Below are 18,758 nucleotides of genomic sequence, written 5' to 3'. Positions count from 1 at the left end.
CTTTATGACCAAAGGAAGAATATTTTTATTAATAAATTCATGATTCACACCATATTTTACTAATGTGAGATACATAATATTCTATCTTATCTAATTATACAAAATCTTATCATATTTCGATTTTTACACAAGTTATGAAATCAGGTCGATATAGTTACATAATTTTATTTTTATCTTTTTCCAAATATGACCTCAAAAAAATTAATAGCCGGCTGAAATACTAATCCCTCAAATTAACACACGCAAGCATTGGATCACATCACATTCCATATACAAGGGGGGGCCTCTGTATTTATTTCATCCATTGGGCCTTAATTGTGGATACCCCGACCTTCCAAAATCTTGTTACAACAACATCCCATTAATTAAATATAATATCATGTTCATAATTAATCCAGACTTACCTCGATGTTGCAGAAAATGGGTTCAAAATTAAGACTACAATATGTTAGCTAATTTAGTTTTAAGAGTATAATTACAAACTTAGCTTGTCTTCTCAATAATTAATACAAGAAAACAATATTTTTTTGGTTGAAAGAATCTTTTATCAAAACCATTTCTTTTTTCAAATGTATTATTGACAGATTTTTTTCAAAAATTTATTGATAAACCCAAATTAGGTCAGAAATCAATCAATAATAATTTACGATCAAATCAAATGATAAAGTAAACTGATGTTGACGAATCATACCCTCTGTTAATTAATGAAGGCATAGTTCTGATTTTGTTCAATTAAAGGGAAATGCAACATAACAGGGATCCATTGGAATCTTGCTTTTACACAAAGGTCAGTTTCTTCTATAGATATGGCTGAACTTTGAATCCATTGCCTGTATAGTCAGTAAAAGGGAAAATAAATTGCTATAATTAAGCCAAATAAATTATGCTTGGACAATATTCCCCGCGACTCCCCACTGTAGTCCTTTCAATAAAAAAAAATATAATTTTCAAAAATTTAAATAAAATTTTATTTTTTATTACATTCATAAAATTTATACTTTTTATTTAAAAAATTTTAAGATATTATAAAAAAACCATATATAATAAAAAAAATTCAAAGGTTGTTTAGAAAAAGAAGAAAAAAAACAATGGGGAAAAAAAATAAAGGAGAAAAAGCAAATGGGAGGGGAGATAGCAGCAGGGACAATGACGAAGAAGAAGAAAAAGGAGGGACTACCCTCTCACTTAGAACTCCAGAAACGCTCTATCAAACAACAACAACAGGATGAGGAGCAGCAGCAATCGCACCAACAAAAAAACCCTAATCTCATAAACCCTAATTTTTCTACCAATTCGAGCCGCCGATCCACTCGACGGAACCCCAATCTTGATGGAGGCTCCCCGTTGCCCGAATGGATTGACGGAGGGGAAGATGACGACGACGAGCGCCAACAGAAGAAGCATAAGTTATTGCTTGGCCTCAATTCTTCTCGTAATCGTCAGCATTATCCGAATTCTTCGGCGCCCAAAACGGCCTCCTACAGTTCTGATTCGAATGCGGATAGTGAGGATCCTGAGGTGCCCCTCAAGCGCCGCAAAGTTGCCTCCTTCCGTCCTGGATCTGATCAAATGGTGATTCATTATCCATTAATATATAAGTTTTTGGAGTCGAAATAGCTTTTCGTGGGTTTTTGAAAGTGAATTTTTTTTAGAAACAGAAAGAAAAAAGTTTTTCCTTGTACTCGGATATTGATTTATTTATTTTTTGAAATTGAACTTTTGGATTTCGTGCGTCAATTGAATATTTGTGATGGGATCGGAGATGGATGGCCGAGTTTGACTAAGTCATGTGCTTTTTTTTGTTTTGGGTTATTGGATATTTATTTTAACTTTTTGGATTTTTGGGAACCTTGAAATTGTGTTCAACACAGTTCTGCTTTCTTTATTTCCTAATTTAGGAATTTTCCATTATTATTTTGTTTTTGTTGTCTTGTGTTTAATCTGACCTTTATTTATGTGCAAAATAATGGATGCACAGACCATCATGTCTGAAAAGCTTTAATTTGTCTTTTATTTTCTTTAATAATAATAATTCAAAGTTTATTTATTTTTTCTCTTGTACTCGCTTTGCGTTGTTGTAACTTTTTACTGTAACTTTCCTCACTGATTCTTCGAAATCCAAAGCAAATATCTCCACCTAGAATTTTTATTTTGGGAGTTAAATAAATATATAGTACATGTTTGTAATTGATAAGAGAGTTTATCTTGCATACAGGGAGAAAAGGTATCGAAAGCGACAGAGACTCTTCATGGTATAAATCAATCTCGGTTTTCATGAAAAGACATTTCTGGGAATTCTTAAAATAAGTGTTGGGTTTTGGTAATTAAATTAATTTTATGTCATTTATACGTGGACAGGGTCACCGGTGGATTCTGGCTCCACGACACCTTTGCCAGACAAAAAGTTGTTGGTGTTCATTCTTGACAAGCTGCAAAAGTATGTGTTATTTTCGCTTCATTCGATTTCTCCTTTCTTTTTTTTTTTTTTTTATCATATCTTCTTTTTATTGGGTTTTGATTGTTTCTCTTTAATCTTGCAGGAAGGACACTTACGGGGTTTTCTCTGAGCCAGTGGATCCTGAAGAGGTGCACTTTCTTTTTAATTATTGCATAAATGTAGATTAATGAAAAGTGAAATCCCAGTTCATGAGATGATGTTGGATTGATTTGATACAGCTTCCTGATTACTCTGACATTATTGCACACCCAATGGACTTTCAGACAGTCAGGAAAAAACTTGATGGGGGAGCTTATACAACCTTGGAACAATTTGAGGTGTGTTTTGCAAGCTTTCTCTTTGCTATGTGCATCCAATGTCCATCAGTCTGTCTACCCTGGGACAAAGTGGACAGGACAGTTGATTAAGTTGTTTGACTGCTTAAGCTTCAATGACGATTAAGTTTCTGTTCATATTTTCTGGATCTATCTTGTTGGTTTGTGTGTTTTCACAAAAATGTTGTATAAACCCAGTCATGTTTTTGCTGCCGATCAAACAAGTCTTAGGAGAATAGGGAGGTACACTATGACTTTTGAGATTACTGTGGTGATGTTGACTACAATGTTTTAGTACTTCATATTAAGTCCAGTAGGGTTAATCATCATTGGGTAGCCATTTGGCCTGTTAAGTGTGAAAGACTTTTTAATTTGGTTTTGGGAAGATGGATCATGTTTCTACTTGCCCTTGACTTTTTTAATTCTTCTTTTACATATAACATATAGTTCATTTCTGCTGCCAATGATTTGCCCTGGATTTGTGGAATTTGATAGTGACACTTGTTTTGTTTAGTTTGGGATCATAACAGTGTACTCATTTCCTAGCGGACAACTTTATATGCCATGAGTTGCTTTTTGAGGTTAACTGGGAAGATTAAAATCCTGATGATATTATTTTCAAGTGGATATGTATGCTTTGGACTTGACCAGTCAGGATAGTGCTTTAATTTCACAAACACTGTAATGACAAAACTTTGTTATATGGGATTTAGTTTCCTGCATATGCTTTTTCTCCAAGGATACTTGATGTTGCTACAACTGGAATCTGAAACTCGTGACTTTGATTCATGCAGAAAGATGTTTTTCTGATATGCTCAAATGCAATGAAGTTTAATGCACCAGATACTATTTACTTTCGACAGGTTTGGCTAGGTCCCCATTGTATTAATTCCTTTGTTTTGGTACTCTGGCTTCTGTTATTTTAATCATCTGGGCTGGTTGGTTAGGCACGATCAATGCAAGAGCTAGCTAAAAAGGACTTTGAGAATTTGAGGCAAGATAGAGATGAGGGTGAACCACAACTGAAGGTCGCGAGGAGAGGACGACCACCTGGAAAGAGCCTCAAAAAGTCATCGGAGTCATCTTCTTTTAACCGTGTTGGTTCTGAGTTTTCTTCAGGTGCAACTCTAGCTACAGGACCAGATGCTTCAAGCCTTTCAAACACATACAATTTAAGGAAAGGAACTAGTTCACTTAAGCTCCGGCCTGCCGATACATTAGTCAGGCCCTCCTGGGGTTCTCATAGCAATGAAAATCATGCCAGCTGGTCACCTGAATGGGGGAACGAATTTCCAGGTTTGTGTTTAATAGTCTGTTACATTAAATATATTCTTCATTCTTTACTTTTTAAAGTAAAATCTAGTTGGTACATATTTTTTATGCATATGGAGCTAATTTTCTCTCACTTTGCAGCTTCTGTTGTCAAGGCTGTGATGAAGTATGGGAAGAAACTTTTTCCATTAGACGAGAACAGGCGTGACACCTACAACCCTTCATCAACTTGCGAACTTGAGCAGCCTATCTTTTTCACCTTGGATGAAGAATTAAAGCAACTTATTCCGGTGTGTTTTGTGTGTGTTTATGCTGCAATTATTGCCATTAATGCATTAGTTAAAAGATTACATTAATATAAAGAGTTGTATAGATGGAATGTCTGATCAACCTTAAATTCGTCAAGTATGAATAAAAGAATCCTAATATTACTTTTATGAATAATAAATTGTATAAGGAATTCTGGTGCAAGAATAACTAGATTTGTGTGGGTAAATTTGACCCTATTTTATGTTCTATATATAAAGCCAAAATGGTTTTGAACATTCTAACATATCATATTGATTGGAAAGAAAAAAATCAGGATAATTGCGTAATGATAGCAAACAATCAGGATCACATGGGTAGAATATATTACTTGATACCTTGTATAATCATGGCAATCTCACTGACTAATGGTTTTTATCTCCTCAATTTTATTTTCTTGGTTAACTTCTTTATCAATGACAAAATTTACCCATTGATAACCTTTTCTTTTCCCCTTTTCCAATGTGTATCAGGTTGGTCTGAGTGTAGAAAATGGTTATGCTGCAAGCTTGGCACGTTTTGCTGCATATCTTGGACCTGTTCTTTGGAAAATTGCTTCAAAGAAAATCGAAAGTGTTTTGCCTAGTGGACTGAAGTTTGGTCCTGGATGGGTAGGAGAAAACAGGACAGTAGAGCAGCCACAACTTTTTTCATTTTCTGAAAAGCAGAAATCTTCAAATTCTCTTTCTGATCACCATTCTAGCAGGCCTTTTTCTCCTCCAGCTACTTCTGGTTCAAACTCTATTGCTGGAAGTAGATTTCCTTTGCAAGGTAGAGAAGACGCAGAAACTGTCAGAGGACTAAGTTCGCAAAATGACCTCACTTCACTTTATACCAAAGTTGGTGGCATTAAGTCTGCACCTCCTCATCAGTTTCAGCACAGACCTTTATCGCACTCGGGTATTAATGGTTCTATTGGTGGATTCGGGATTGGTTATCCTCCTCAAATGGGATTGGTAACACAGCCTGGGAATCCCTTGTCTGAAAAGACTTCAGTGCCTTATCCAACACATGGCATGGTTTCGGGTAGCAGCTCCGCCATGTGCCCGATGCCTGCAAGTGATTTTCTTTCAAACGAGGCTAAGTTTGCAGGTAGTTCAGGTACTATACATTCTGGAAATACAATGGCTGTAGGCCCTGACCTGGCCTCACATACGGCAACTAATGTTGGGCTTCTGCGGAAATCCTATAATAAACAAGATTTCCTTCCATTTACCCCGGATCTTAATGTGAGATTCCTGGCACCAGGTTCACCTAGTTCTAGTGTACCAAATGGTTCACCCCAGCACCCAGATTTAGCATTGCAACTCTGATAATTGGCAGCATTATTTCCATATGATTTGACATAAGGTGATTGCAGTGTTCTTTATTTTTTCGAATATAATTTTTAAATTCAAACAAAAAAAAAAAAACGTAAAATTTAGTTTAAACTTGAGGAAATGATTTAAAAGCAAAACAGTCGTGGACGTTGAAAGCACCATCGTTAATGCCCAATCTGGAGGTCTTGCGGTTGCATCCATCCATGTCTTCCGTTCCAATTCCAATGAAAAATAAATGCTACCCAAATTGAAAAGCCTGATGGAACATCATTTTTTGGCTTAGCTTTCAACTCGTAATCTCATTCCAATTTTCCCCCAAGGACATGACTCCGTCCAGCCTGATTAATAACGTTATCATCATCCACCGTCTTGATAAGGTGGGAAAAGACCTCCACATATCTCATTTTCCAATTACTTGGGTCAATATTTGCAGGTCACCTCTTTCCAATCACATTGAGAACAACATCGGGGAGTGGTTATCATGCTTTATAAACTAAGTTAAATTGATAGTAGCATTCAAATTAATTTGCAGCAATGGAAGCCAACCAACGCCTTCCCGTTTTTTATCCTACATTACAATAATTTCTAATACAAATTTTTCGATTCAAGGTAACATTAAGCTTCCATCTCCAATACACTCGATTTGTTTTTCCTACTTAGTATTCTGTACTTTTCTTTTTGAGATGTCTCAAAATGAATTTTTCTTTCTTAATACTTCATATTTTTAATTTTTAATTTTTTTTTCAAATTAAAAAATATCTAATATGTATATAATATTAAAAAATTAAATTTTAATATAAAACGTATCAAACTTAAAATTTTTATCTTAATTGAAAATCAACACTCATTAAGAGCTTTGCCCTTTCCACCATCATTAAATCATGATCGATGGATGAGCTTAATCCAATGGGGATGCAGTATCAATCAAGCCAGATTCTTTGCGTACAATTAATATTTAAATTAATTAACTATGAAATGAAAGCAAGTAGACATCCTCAAGAAAAGAAATTCTTTTGATCTGTTCGGGTCAATCAGAAAAGTAACAAAATCGAAGCGCCTATCTGTCCCCAAAAAAGGGGGAAAAAACTCCTTTCTCTGATCTTATTATTACCTTGAAAGGAATAAAAAATTGAGTAAAAAAAAAAAAAAACCAACTTGGTTCAAGCCTCAAACTATTAACAACAATTTTACACTGTTTGTCACCCCCCCCGCCCCCTCCCCCCCAATCAAATCTACGCCAAAAAGAAGGAAAATTTTGAATCTACTGCTATGGCTGTGTGGCTCTCTCTATCACCATGGCTCTAAATTGTTCATCTTTGCCATGCCATTTTTAACCCCTCGGGCGTTTGAGAAGTGAACCATCTTTGGGTCAAAAGTTTTAACCGTTCATCTTTCACATCACAGAACATATTTTCCCAGTTTTCTGGTTTGATGGGTTGGAACCCTAACCCCGGGGTCCGGTCCTTAGAGTTTGGATTCACCCCTGTCCTCCAATCCGCAACGAAAGCTGAAACCCTTCGTCGAAACTTGGTCATGAATTCAGGCCAAGCTTGGTACTTGTAATGGTTCAACGCGGCCACGTCCAGTGGCAAGTCTTGCCAGCTGTAGTAACTGTTGTTCAAACCGAAGTGATGGATGACGTTAAGCAACGAATAATCAATGGCGTCTAACAGAACTATCGATTTGTGCCTTTGCTCGACTCGTCTACGACAGTTGTAACCTTGTATCACCCCTTCCGCCGGATGCTCCTTTTGTTCCGACGGTCCGAAATCGTTGCACTTGATCGAAACTTGTCCGATCGGTGGGTTGGTGGACGATGGCAACAGAGATGGAAGCATGGCTTTGGATGGTTGAGAAGAATTTTTAAGCCATGACGGTGAAAATATAAACTCATCGACATCGACATACATCATCCACGTGCATGAATCTTTGCCGTAAACCGCGCTGTGAGAGAATCCGGCTTCTTGAGTCTTCGGCCATACCCAGAAAATCCTTTCGATGTTATAATCTTCTTCGTTAAGCTCCTTTATCACCCTCTTTAGATCATCATCGCTTTCGTTATCGTATATGAAGAACTTGTCGACACCAATCTTGGAATGGTACATCACCCATTCTCTCAAGAACTTCGCCACGTTGTAAACCATGGTGGTGGCGCACAAGAGCGATTTCGGCTTTGGGTTCGCCGGCGTCCGCCTGGAACTCGGACTGTAATATGCAACCGAAGGGATGACCACCTTTTGTCTGTTGATTTCGAGGGACACTTTGATTCTTTCGGCTGTTGCGATAGGAATATTTACCGCCGTTAAATTCGGATGTTGGCACCTGAACACCTCCTGCATTGAGCTGGTAACAGGGGTTCTAACGGCGCTGTTTTCTTCGTCACCGAACACGCAACTGAATTCCTCTGGAGGCCTGTTGATACCCTGACGGTTGTTAACGCCTTTGACGAACAGAATCACGTCGGTCTCAGTTGAGAACGACTCGTAAACCAAGAAGCCCCAACGTGGCATCACTGGCGCCGGAGTGATAACTGCCGATTCCTTCTCCAGCGAACTGGTCAGCACAGGCCGGTGAAACGGCTGGCGTCTGCGGTTTCCCTTAGGAAGAATGCACTTGAACGCAGTCGCATTACTGAAAGGTAAGACCCCCGAGAAATTGGCTGGAGAAGCCTCGCCGTTGGGGAAAAGGCAATACAAACTCTCCTCGGAAGGTGAGGTCAAGGGGTTGCCGGCCGAGACGAGGACGAGGACCTCCCAGTTAGGCAAAAGAACCGAAACCGAATCGACGGGTCCTTGAATGGAGGACACGCGTCGAGTCCGGTGAGTGAGCTCCTTGATTTCTTCTCTGATGACATGGTTGTAAGAACCCGGGTCCTTGAGTGAGGCGGTGAGGTTTTTGGGATAAAACCGGAGCTCCGTAAGGGAATGGGATATGGCATCGCGGGAGAGATGGAGAGAATAGAAAGCGGAGAGAAGAACGCAAAAGAAAACAAGAAGGAGGGTGGTGGGTGCTTTGCGACGCATGGTTTCGCTCAAGCTGGAACTGAAACTTAAAGGGAAAGAAAGTAAACAAAGGGAAGGGGAAGATGGGGATTTCTTTATAGGAAAACTCATCGGTTATTTTAGGTTTGTGTTTTGTCCCCAAAAAGGAACAAAAACAATTTGGAGCATACCTGTATATGGAACGTTTCAGCTGTCAACAGCAAATTAAAGCTTTGGTAGCTCTCACCTTCTCCAATATACGGAAACAGAGCTGTGAATCTCTGATTCATTTACCATGAATGGAATCGAAACCGGAAGAATATCAATGGTATTTGCTATGGTTCAGAGCTTGAAACATGGGACGACGGGGTTTTGATCAACTCTTTCCCTTCACTTGTTCTTCAAGTCTGCGTATATTTCCACGAAGGCTACTTTGTTGGGAGGAAAGTCTCGATTTTAAAGGGTTTTTAGATATTGAAAGATACTACTAAGAGAACTGAGATTTCTAACTTGTTACGGGATTCTTCTTTGATTATGCAGTTTGAAGTTTTCCATGCAAGTTAATTACTGGGTTGGCTCCGTATTTCATTAATTACCGTCAAACTTGGTTTAATGACTCAGTTAATACCTCATGTAATTTGTGGAAACTTGTTTCCCAGAGAACTAAACAGTCAACAATTACGGTCAAACAGGTTGCCATAGGTAAATTAAGGAGTAGAAGATGCGACTCAGTGAGTAAAATCCGTTTTATCGCGACAATATTACCAATTTCTCCCATAGCCAATTGAGTTAACTTTGCTCATGTTATTAGGTTAGTGATTTTCAGAATTTTTTTAATTTATAATTAAATATTTAACTGAGGGGAAAAGGCTTAAAAATTGTTATTCACAAAAAAAGCTTGCCCAAATCCCAATATTCACTACCAAAATCTGATTTTTTTTTGGTTAACTAGTTAAATTAATTTTATCTTGAAGGATGCTCTATCTAAATTAATTAATTACCTATTTTGTATGAATTTTACTTGTACTATGATGTTATCATATTATATTAATATTAACATTCTAACAAGTGTTTTTTCAGACAAAAAAATAAATCTACAAACTAACAAATGCAAATTTTTTTTAGAAAAAAATTGAGTGATCTCAAAATTAAAATAAAAAGAAAAACAATCATAGTACATTGTTAGTAACAAATCAACTATATATATCAATCATGTGTTATCGTTATTCTTTCCTTAATCAAAACATCTTTCTTTTTTTCTTTTTTATAATGATCATAATTAATTAACCACTTAATCATTAATCCATCTTGGGTTACGAGTAGTTTATGTCTACTAAAATATTCTCATTTGAACTTAAAATCGAGTGAAATTTAGATAAAAATTTTAAAATTTGGCATGGTCGGTGATAAAGAAACTAATTAAATAAAATACTTATGTAAGGGAAAAAAATTAGCCGAATTTAAGATTGTATAATTGTTTCCTTTTCTTGAAATGATAATTAACTCTTAAATGCAAATTCTTTTTTCTTAATTTAGAAAATGAGTTAGCAATAATACAAGTGAGGATTGAGGAGAGAAGCCAAGGGCATGGCTTTACAGCTATAAACATCTCATGCACTTTTGTAAGCCAAGGTTGTACTTCAATTGCACACAAAGTTGCATTCTTTGCTCTCAATTCTCTCAACTTTATGCCCCCATTGCACATTTTCTCTGTTTGCCAATTTATTATATCCTTTGATTGCTTCAAAAGTTAGCTCACGTGTTTGCCTTTTTTCCCCCCAATTTGTTTTATTTTTAATTAAGCAATTATTTGTTTTTTATCTTTTAGGAATCTAACCAAAGCCATGAATGTATTTAGAATATATATATATATATATATATATATATATATATATATATATATATATATATATTGAAAGATGGAAGATAGGTCATATTTATTAATTAACTATATATATTGTTCTATATCTAGAATTTGTAGTATATAATATATTTCCAAAAAGAAAGAAAAAATATATTATATCCGTCCCTTTTTTATATTTATTTTTTTAAGATATCCCAAAATGCAGTTTTCTTTTTCTTTTTTAAAGACCTAATTCTTACTTTTTCTATACTATAAATTTATTTTTCATTTTTCATATGAAAATATATTAAACATCTATATTATAAAAAATTTTAAATTTTAATGTAAAATATATTAAATGATTAATGAGAAAAATTAATAATATATAATACTAGTTTATATATATATATATATATATATATATATATATATAATTTGAAGTTAGATATCTGTTGACTAACAAATGTTTAATGAGTAGAGGAAATTTAATCCACATTCTTTTCAATATAATTAGATTTATATCTTCTGATTAATTAATTTATAAGTAAATAATTGAATGCACTTGAACATTAGCCTTTTTGATTGGTGTGTAAACAGAGTAAGGTTTGAATCTCTTTTTACTCAAAAAAAGAAAAATCATGTAAATAATTATAAAAGTAAATAAAAACTAATTTTTATAGTTGGCTAACACGCCACGGTTAGCTAACGTGTTGATCTCAAAGCTAACACGTTGATGCCATCAAGTCAATGAAACACGCATACTTCTATATTCTATAAATTCTGTCCATAGACATGAGTAACATTTAGGCCATGTATTCAGGTACCGGAAAAGGAAAAGGGAGAATAAAATATTAAGAATGTTAAGGGGGATTATAATCGAGATCAAACAAGATTTGAGTGGTATAATTATTATCTGCCACGAGTTCAAATAATAATTATTTACTTGAATTATATTATATTATATTATATTTTATTAGGTTTTAAGTTAAAAAATTATGAATTTGTTTTATAAATTACTTATAATTAATTTTCCATTTACTAAAATTTATTAGTATTTTAAATATAATTTAAACTTTAATTTTTTAATTTAATTTTTATTAATAGCATATATATAAATTCATTTTTTTATATTTCAAGTTTGAATATTTTTAAAAGTATTAATAATCAAATTCAAATATTAAGAGTTGATTTTTAATCAAATTTAAATAAAAAATAAAAAAATTTAATTTTAATAAGATTCGAATTCAAATACTTAAGAACTAACGGACTCCTAACTTAGACTGAAGTTAAAATAACAAGGGCAATCAATTTATATGGGCTTATCAGCTGTGTTCGAAGGAAGCATCTAAGTGAAAGTGTATCTGGTCTTCATTCTAACCAGTGGCCCAAACAAATCCTGGACTAAACTTTAATCCGAACCAAAGAAACAGAGAGAGAGAACAAAAATCCAACCCAGAACCAATGAGAGTTGGGCCTCCTTTTTGGAGAGAAAGAAAAGTTGGGGCCTTCTTAGCTTATTTTTTGCACAGCAGAAAGAAAATTCCTCCACGTATTATTTCGAAACATTGCCAGCAGTAATTCTCGGAGGCCAAACATAAATTACGATGATAAAAAATAAAATAAAATTGAAGAGTGTGGATCAGGGTGTCATAGATTCAGCTTTCCTCACGCTCTTGGGATCTTGGTCAAGATACAGCTGCACCTTTTTTTTTTCCTGTGTTCACACAAATGAATGGAAAATAGTTGACGGAATCCATTTCCCACCGTTGCTTTGTTCCGGAAGTCAATGGCTCTGATTTTGGAGAGTTTTTTTTTGTTTTTGATTTTTATTAATTTTATTTATTAAATTCCCCTCTCTTTGACTCTTTTTTTTAATAAATTAATTATTTTGTCTCAAAGGAAAAAAATTCCATTAATTAATGATATTAAATAGGAGTGAATTTTTGAATTGGATCTGAAAAAGTAGTAATCTAAAATATCCTTTCAAAAAAAAAGAGAAAAAAATAAGAAAAGAGGAAAAAATGAGAGTTTGCGTGAGATTGGATTTGGAACTAAATTCATGGAGAGATTTTGTCTCATTTAGAAACATCGCATGATGCACTTTCTTTTTCTAACACAAGTTTTTGAGCTTGCCAAGTTCCTAAACAAACTCACACATGACACACCCAAAGACCAAAACAAGGCAGGGACAATCTCCTTGTTCCCGAAACGCCACATAATGCTCCGTTTCATTTGTCCCAAAATTTGTCGTTTTTTGCGGTCAAAACGCTCCCAAAATAAACTAGTACTAAATGATCATCATCTGTTGACTAATTAATAAACTAAAACCGGATTAAAGTGCATAAGACAAAGGGGTTCAGCCCGTCACGCGGGATGCAAAATGGGGCCCCGGTGATTGAACGAATCCAGGGCCGTTTCCCTAATTGCCAAACGCGTTGCCTCGGGTCCCATCACCGGACAATTAACAGTAATTAGAGTTTTAGTTGAATTCGACCCAAATCGAAATAATAGATTAAATCGAAATAATTGATCGAATCGATTGAATTAATTGTACGATTCAGTTATTTTGATTTTAATTTTAAATTAGTTAAGTGCATAATCGATTAAAGCTGTTTACTTAATTGATTTGTTTCATTATTTTAATTTTAGTTTTAAATTAATTAAAAGTATAATTTTTTTTATTTATATAATCTAATTTTTATATTTTAAATTTTTAATTGATTGATTCAATCGATCAAAATATGTTATATATATTTTAATATTTTTAACAGTAATATCATTGTGAAATTGAAAATTATAGAATACAGTGATAAAAAATACTTATAAATATAAATATAATTCTATTTCGAGTATTTGAATTTTCAAATATATTTTAATGAATTAAATTATCATTTTTAGAATTCTTGAAACTAATTAATGGACACGTGACAACTTCATCACCAGTGTCAGAAGCCGTAATAAGGGGAGGAGAGGCAGGGCAAAACGGTAAAGATGGGGCCACCCGGAGCGCAACGTTTAAATAAGGCAAGAGGAGGAGAAGCGCAAAAGAGAGGAGCACAGGGAGAGAGAGAGAGAGAGAGAGAGAGAGGAGGATGGAGAGCGACCTGCAACAATCATGCACCAACATTAATGCAAAGAAAAATCCATAAAAACAGAAACAAAACAGGCCCACACACTCCCTTCTCCAATCCATTTTTCTTTCCTTTCCCTTTCTTTTCTTTTCCTTTTTTGCGAAATTAAAAGGAGAAAAAGAAACATTAAAGGAGGAAACAAAAAGGCAAACTCATTATTGTTTGCCGCTAAATCTGGCGCTTAATTTCTTCCTCTCTCTCACTAAATTTAACACATTAATGCTCCACCTCGCTTCTTTTTTCTCTTTTACCCTTCCTTCCCATTTTTTCAAATTTCCTCTGTCTCTGGCAGACTTGTAGCGGCAGTAATTTCTTGTTCAATTATTAAAATTTTCATTTGGGGTACATTATTTTCTCTTCCTCTTATTGATTTTCGTACTAGATATTTGGGTTTTTTTTTATTGGTTGAATTCTCGGGGTTTGTTTTTTTTTTTTCCTTTCTGGGTCTTTTTTATATAGAGATTACAGTTATTGCGGCGCGTTTTGCTGATTAGGATCTGAAAGGCATTAGGCTGCGGGCAGAGCTAGTGGTTTGTTTGGAGAGAAAGGAAGAGACTTTCTGTTTCTTCTCTCTTCTTTCCTCCGCAGCTTGGTTTTAGGAATCTGTTTTCTCTTAAAGAAAAAAAAGTTTCTGTACATGTAGAAAGGTGGAGTTGGTTCAAGGAAAGAGACAATGGGAGATTTTGGTTGATGGATTACAAGTAGCGTTGTTTGCGAGTGTTCAAATTTGGTTGTTTAATTGCAATAATTGTGGGGTTAAGCAGAAAGAGGATGAGTTGTTTTCCTTGCTTAAATCCTCGTTCTAAGGATATAAGGATCGACATTGATAATGGAAGTCGAACGACTTCTCGCCATTCCGCTGATTCCTCAGGTTCTCTTTTATTTTCTCGGTTCTCATTGTAATTTTTTTCTTTTTATTTTTGTATAATTTGCATTTTTGTTAAATTCTTTGTTTTTTTTAACCAGTTTCCGGCGGTACGAGGGGAAAGGCAAGTCTAGATGGTAATGCTAAGATTTTGACACCCAATTTCGTAGAAAGCTTCTTTCTTTTTGTTTAAACTCTGGATTTGATTGTTTTCGCTGGTGCTGAACTGCTAATCCTGACCCCAAACTTTTTTTCTTTCTTCTTTGTGAAATTTCGGTACAGAGCATAAGAAAGGAGGTGATCAAAGGAAGGACTCCAAAGGCAGCGGGGCCCGTAGTTTCACATTTCGAGAGTTGGCAACAGCAACAAGCAATTTCAGAGAAACCAATTTGTTGGGGGAAGGAGGATTTGGAAGAGTTTTCAAAGGTCGATTGGAGACAGGGGAGGCAAGTTGCTGCGTTTCACTATTCCTTATCTTTGTCTGCCTTTATCACTTAAATTGTATAAATTTCGCATTTTATATATCTCTTTGGACATTTCAAATTTGACTTGGGTAATTTGATTCTTGTAAGCAGATTGTTGCTGTTAAACAACTTAATCATGACGGTCTTCAGGGCTATCAGGAATTCATTGTTGAGGTTCTTATGCTGAGCTTGTTACACCATGTTAATCTGGTCACCTTGATTGGCTACTGCACTGCTGGAGATCAGAGGCTCTTGGTTTATGAATACATGCCGATGGGCAGTTTGGAAGATCATCTTTTTGGTAATATCTATTAAGTGCTGAATTCTGTTGAATAGCGGTTTTACTTCCACCTTATCTATTGTTTCTTGTTTCCTTTCGTTAATAGTGTCCCTTGTTATGTTTGTAGACTTTTTGCTTTACAATACGTCTTTAGGGCATGCTTTACTTACTAATGACGCAGAATTCTAATTTGCACGTAAGGATTTTGCTGTTGATCTTGGAGCTATGTCAGGAGAAATTCAAATTAACTAATAATTTTTGCTTCCCTGATTACTTATTAAGTTCTTGGCACTAGGTATTGTTTTAATTGTAATATTGCCCATAATTTGTTTAAGCGTTTTACCCTTTTGGTCCATGAAGTTTCCACTTATTAGATGAATTGATGACAGCCAATTTTTATTTTCATTCTTGAAAATTTTATAACTCCTAAAGCTAATTTGTGCTTTGCATGGCTGTGGATCAAGCAATTGTCTAAATGAGCTGATAAATGATGTGTATTTGCTTGCTGGAATAGTGTTCATATTTCCTATTAAATATGCATAGCACTTGGAAATGTAAATATTCATAATTTGGCACCAAGTGGGATGTATTCCACCTTGTTTTTCTCAATGTATTTTTACTTGAATGCTTGGTCGTGTACCACTTTATTCATATGATTTCATGTAGTGTTAATCAGACCATTCTTGTATATAAGGGAAAGATTCTGATAGTTTTGTATGTGAAAATTCTGTGCTGTAAATCTCTGAACATTTATTCACAGATGCTCATTTCCTTTTGTTTTATAGTATGCTCAACTTTAACAAGCCTCTTGTTTATCGCATTCTAGATTTCATCTTTTGTACTTTGATCTAGGACTTGGGAGATTCTACTATTAATAATACTGAAATTAGGTTTCATTATGATTCCAGACGGTCAATTGAGGGTCACTATGTTAGTCTAAAAAAGCATTGAATGATTTTTCTTTGTTTCCTAATAATAATTCTTCCAAATGTTGTAACTATTCCTCATGTCTCAAGTGCCAACAAATTAAATATGTTTTCAGATCTAGAACCTGGTCAAGAGCCTCTGAGTTGGAATAAACGAATAAAGATTGCTGTTGGTGCTGCTCGAGGACTCGAATATCTACACTGCAAGGCCAATCCACCTGTCATTTATCGTGACTTGAAGTCTGCAAATATTTTGCTGGATAATGATTTCAACCCAAAACTCTCAGATTTTGGCTTAGCAAAATTGGGTCCTGTGGGTGACAATACTCATGTTTCAACCAGGGTAATGGGAACATATGGATACTGTGCCCCAGAATATGCTATGAGTGGTAAATTAACTCTTAAGTCTGACATATATAGTTTTGGGGTGGTGCTTTTGGAGTTGATAACTGGACGAAAGGCAATAGATACCAATAAGAAGCATGCAGAGCAGAACTTGGTTTCATGGGTAATTTATCGTTTGATTTATATCTCTTTTCCCCTTTGAGTTTTACTGTTTCAATGCAGTTTGACTTCTTTCCTTTCATTTCCCTTTACCTCCCTCTCCTTTCCTCCATGGGGCTGTATCTCATATTTATGCTATTTTTCTTGCACCATCCCTTTTGTTCCTTTCCTTCGAAGTTTGTATTTCCCTTTAGACCTGTAGAATATCTTCAGTCTTTAATAAGTAACAACGAATAGTGGAATTTGTATTTCTATCACCGCATTTTGAAGTCTTCTTTCTTTCTTTCTTTTTTTTTACAATTTTGTGTGTTGCAGTCCCGTCCGCTTTTGAAAGACCAGAAGAAGTTTGGCCTATTGGTTGATCCTTTAATTCGAGGATGTTATCCTCGCCGTTGCTTGAACTATGCAATTGCAATTACTGCTATGTGTCTCAATGAAGAAGCCAACTTCCGCCCCCTTATTGGTGATATTGCTGTGGCTCTTGAATATTTGGCTTCTCAGAGTCAGAATTGGAGCCCTGAATCACGCAATGTTGAGGTTCGCAGTGCCTCACAAACCTCACCAATGCAAACAGGGAAAGGTACCCATCATCAATCTAATTCCAGAAGGAGTTTGGCCTATGTTTGAAGTTGTTCGATAAGAGCTGTCAAGAGACTTCAATCATGTAAGCTACAACTCATTTTTTATTGGAGATGCATATTTGCTTTGTTTTGTTATAATGGATGAGGGGAGAACTCATATTTGTTGGTAATTGGCAAAAGATCTGCTCTTTCCATCACATAAATGCTGTCCTAATTCGACTTTTTTTAGTCAAATTTTTTAACTTTGACCTTAATTATTTTAAATATTTGATTAAATCAAATTTTAGTAAATATATATTTGAAAACTACTTTATTCAAAATTTTTTAAAATAATTAATCATGATTTATAAATATATAGTGGTCAAATTTGAAAAAAAAATAATTAATAAAAAGTTAAATTCAAACACTATTTAAGTATTTGTTATTTGGAAGTAAGCTCGGAAGGCAGATTTCGCTTGTGAACTGGTGGCCTTGTTAATTCAAATAATTTGGACAATTAGTAGTTTTCCACATTCCTTTTTAGTTTAGATTTTGAATTAGGTTGGTGATTGGTATCAGACAACAGGTGGTGTGAGTGCAATTTGCAGTCAGAATTTTAAAGTATTTAGGAAAGAATGCTATCTTTCTGCAGTTTGCTTCTCTTCTTTCTCATTGTCAAGAGAAACACACAAAACTCGTTTTTTTTTTTCTTTTCTTTTTCATATGGTTTTTTGAGGATATGTTTTCTGAAACATAGTAGAGAGCTGGTTTGATTCCTTTTAGATTCTTTTCTCTTTGAAAGTTGGTGTTTTATAGTTTTTAACTTTTTTCTTCATTTGATTTAATCAAACGGAAAAGAATGATAGAATTAGCATTTTGACTGAGATGGATTTTCGTATGATTGCAGTTACCTCATGGAGTGTAGAAGGAAGACTTGCCAAACTCTATAGACACCAACAAATGCGTACATATGTGGGTACATTTTAATATGTAAATTAGGGTATTGAAGGATTGGCATTTCTTCCATGAAAACATGGTAGAACTGCCAAAAGTTATAAGTTATTGCATTGTGTGGGAAGCACTGTGGACGCTTGTCATCTTTATTTAGAACACTCATGGAATGCACAAGTTTTCTCCTTACTTAGATGAACTCTGCTTTGGTCGAGTCTTCCGTTAAATTAATTTTTCTATATATATATATATATGTAATGTGGGGCATAATATGCAGTTTTCGCATATTAATTCTAGACCAGTGTTTGTCTCCTGCCCCCACCCCCACTCACTTTGGAGTTTAGCCATTAAGATTCCGATCCAAGCAGGGAAACATTATTTTGTCACATGGATGTTGTAGGGATATTCCTTTGCATCCCGATCCCAGCATTGTCCAATCATCTGCACTGCGGAAAGGCCAAGTGGGAATAGCTATTGTCCCATCGTTGTTAATTTCTGGTAAATAAAAGTGACCATCTGTGTTTTAAGCAGCAAATTTTCAAGCACATGTACAAGTATAGCAGATTAATTTTGGAAAAGATAAT

General features: G+C 35.0%; 3 protein-coding genes across 4 annotated transcripts; 2 read left to right on the top strand and 1 right to left on the bottom strand.

The window, feature by feature from the left end:
- The first annotated feature begins 1,050 nt into the window (after positions 1–1,050).
- LOC18591715 (uncharacterized) lies at positions 1,051–5,699 on the top strand. 2 transcript variants are annotated; one of them, XM_018126394.2, is made up of 9 exons: positions 1,051–1,572; positions 2,216–2,252; positions 2,359–2,437; positions 2,541–2,586; positions 2,722–2,775; positions 3,567–3,635; positions 3,720–4,068; positions 4,186–4,334; positions 4,824–5,699. In XM_018126394.2, the coding sequence occupies exons 1-9, from the start codon at positions 1,120–1,122 to the stop codon at positions 5,661–5,663; spliced, it is 2,076 nt and encodes a 691-aa protein (XP_017981883.2). In that variant the 5' UTR covers positions 1,051–1,119; the 3' UTR covers positions 5,664–5,699. The 2 variants fall into 2 exon arrangements, with proteins under 2 accessions (XP_017981883.2, XP_007018062.3); XM_007018000.3 differs by having other exon boundaries at positions 2,677–2,775.
- Positions 5,700–6,895: 1,196 nt separating this feature from the next.
- On the bottom strand, positions 6,896–8,782 carry LOC18591714 (glycosyltransferase family protein (DUF23)). The gene has a single exon (XM_007017999.3). The coding sequence runs from the start codon at positions 8,780–8,782 to the stop codon at positions 6,980–6,982; it is 1,803 nt and encodes a 600-aa protein (XP_007018061.3). The 3' UTR covers positions 6,896–6,979.
- Positions 8,783–13,573: 4,791 nt separating this feature from the next.
- Positions 13,574–18,367, top strand: LOC18591713 (putative serine/threonine-protein kinase PBL21). The gene is made up of 7 exons (XM_018126125.2): positions 13,574–14,495; positions 14,591–14,626; positions 14,772–14,935; positions 15,065–15,254; positions 16,276–16,667; positions 16,979–17,327; positions 18,131–18,367. The coding sequence occupies exons 1-6, from the start codon at positions 14,396–14,398 to the stop codon at positions 17,288–17,290; spliced, it is 1,194 nt and encodes a 397-aa protein (XP_017981614.2). The 5' UTR covers positions 13,574–14,395; the 3' UTR covers positions 17,291–17,327; positions 18,131–18,367.
- Positions 18,368–18,758: the final 391 nt, after the last annotated feature.

The sequence above is a fragment of the Theobroma cacao genome, chromosome 8, assembly GCF_053813885.1.
Source record: "Theobroma cacao isolate CCN51 chromosome 8, ASM5381388v1, whole genome shotgun sequence".
Lineage (NCBI taxonomy): Eukaryota > Viridiplantae > Streptophyta > Magnoliopsida > Malvales > Malvaceae > Theobroma > Theobroma cacao.
The sequence above is the reverse complement of the archived record's forward strand: the minus strand, read 5'-3'. Positions and strand labels throughout refer to the sequence as shown.

What these genes read in the sequence shown, in the direction of transcription:
- LOC18591715 (XM_007018000.3), top strand. Translation starts at nt 1,120, where the DNA reads ATGGGAGGGGAGATAGCAGCAGGGACAATGACGAAGAAGAAGAAAAAG. An exon ending in ATACTATTTACTTTCGACAG is followed by an intron (nt 3,636 to 3,719) that starts GTTTGGCTAGGT and finishes CTGGTTGGTTAG; the next exon opens with GCACGATCAATGCAAGAGCT. An exon ending in ATGGGGGAACGAATTTCCAG is followed by an intron (nt 4,069 to 4,185) that starts GTTTGTGTTTAA and finishes CTCACTTTGCAG; the next exon opens with CTTCTGTTGTCAAGGCTGTG.
- LOC18591714 (XM_007017999.3), bottom strand. Translation starts at nt 8,782, where the DNA reads ATGAGTTTTCCTATAAAGAAATCCCCATCTTCCCCTTCCCTTTGTTTA.
- LOC18591713 (XM_018126125.2), top strand. Translation starts at nt 14,396, where the DNA reads ATGAGTTGTTTTCCTTGCTTAAATCCTCGTTCTAAGGATATAAGGATC. An exon ending in GTCGATTGGAGACAGGGGAG is followed by an intron (nt 14,936 to 15,064) that starts GCAAGTTGCTGC and finishes TCTTGTAAGCAG; the next exon opens with ATTGTTGCTGTTAAACAACT. An exon ending in AGCAGAACTTGGTTTCATGG is followed by an intron (nt 16,668 to 16,978) that starts GTAATTTATCGT and finishes TGTGTGTTGCAG; the next exon opens with TCCCGTCCGCTTTTGAAAGA.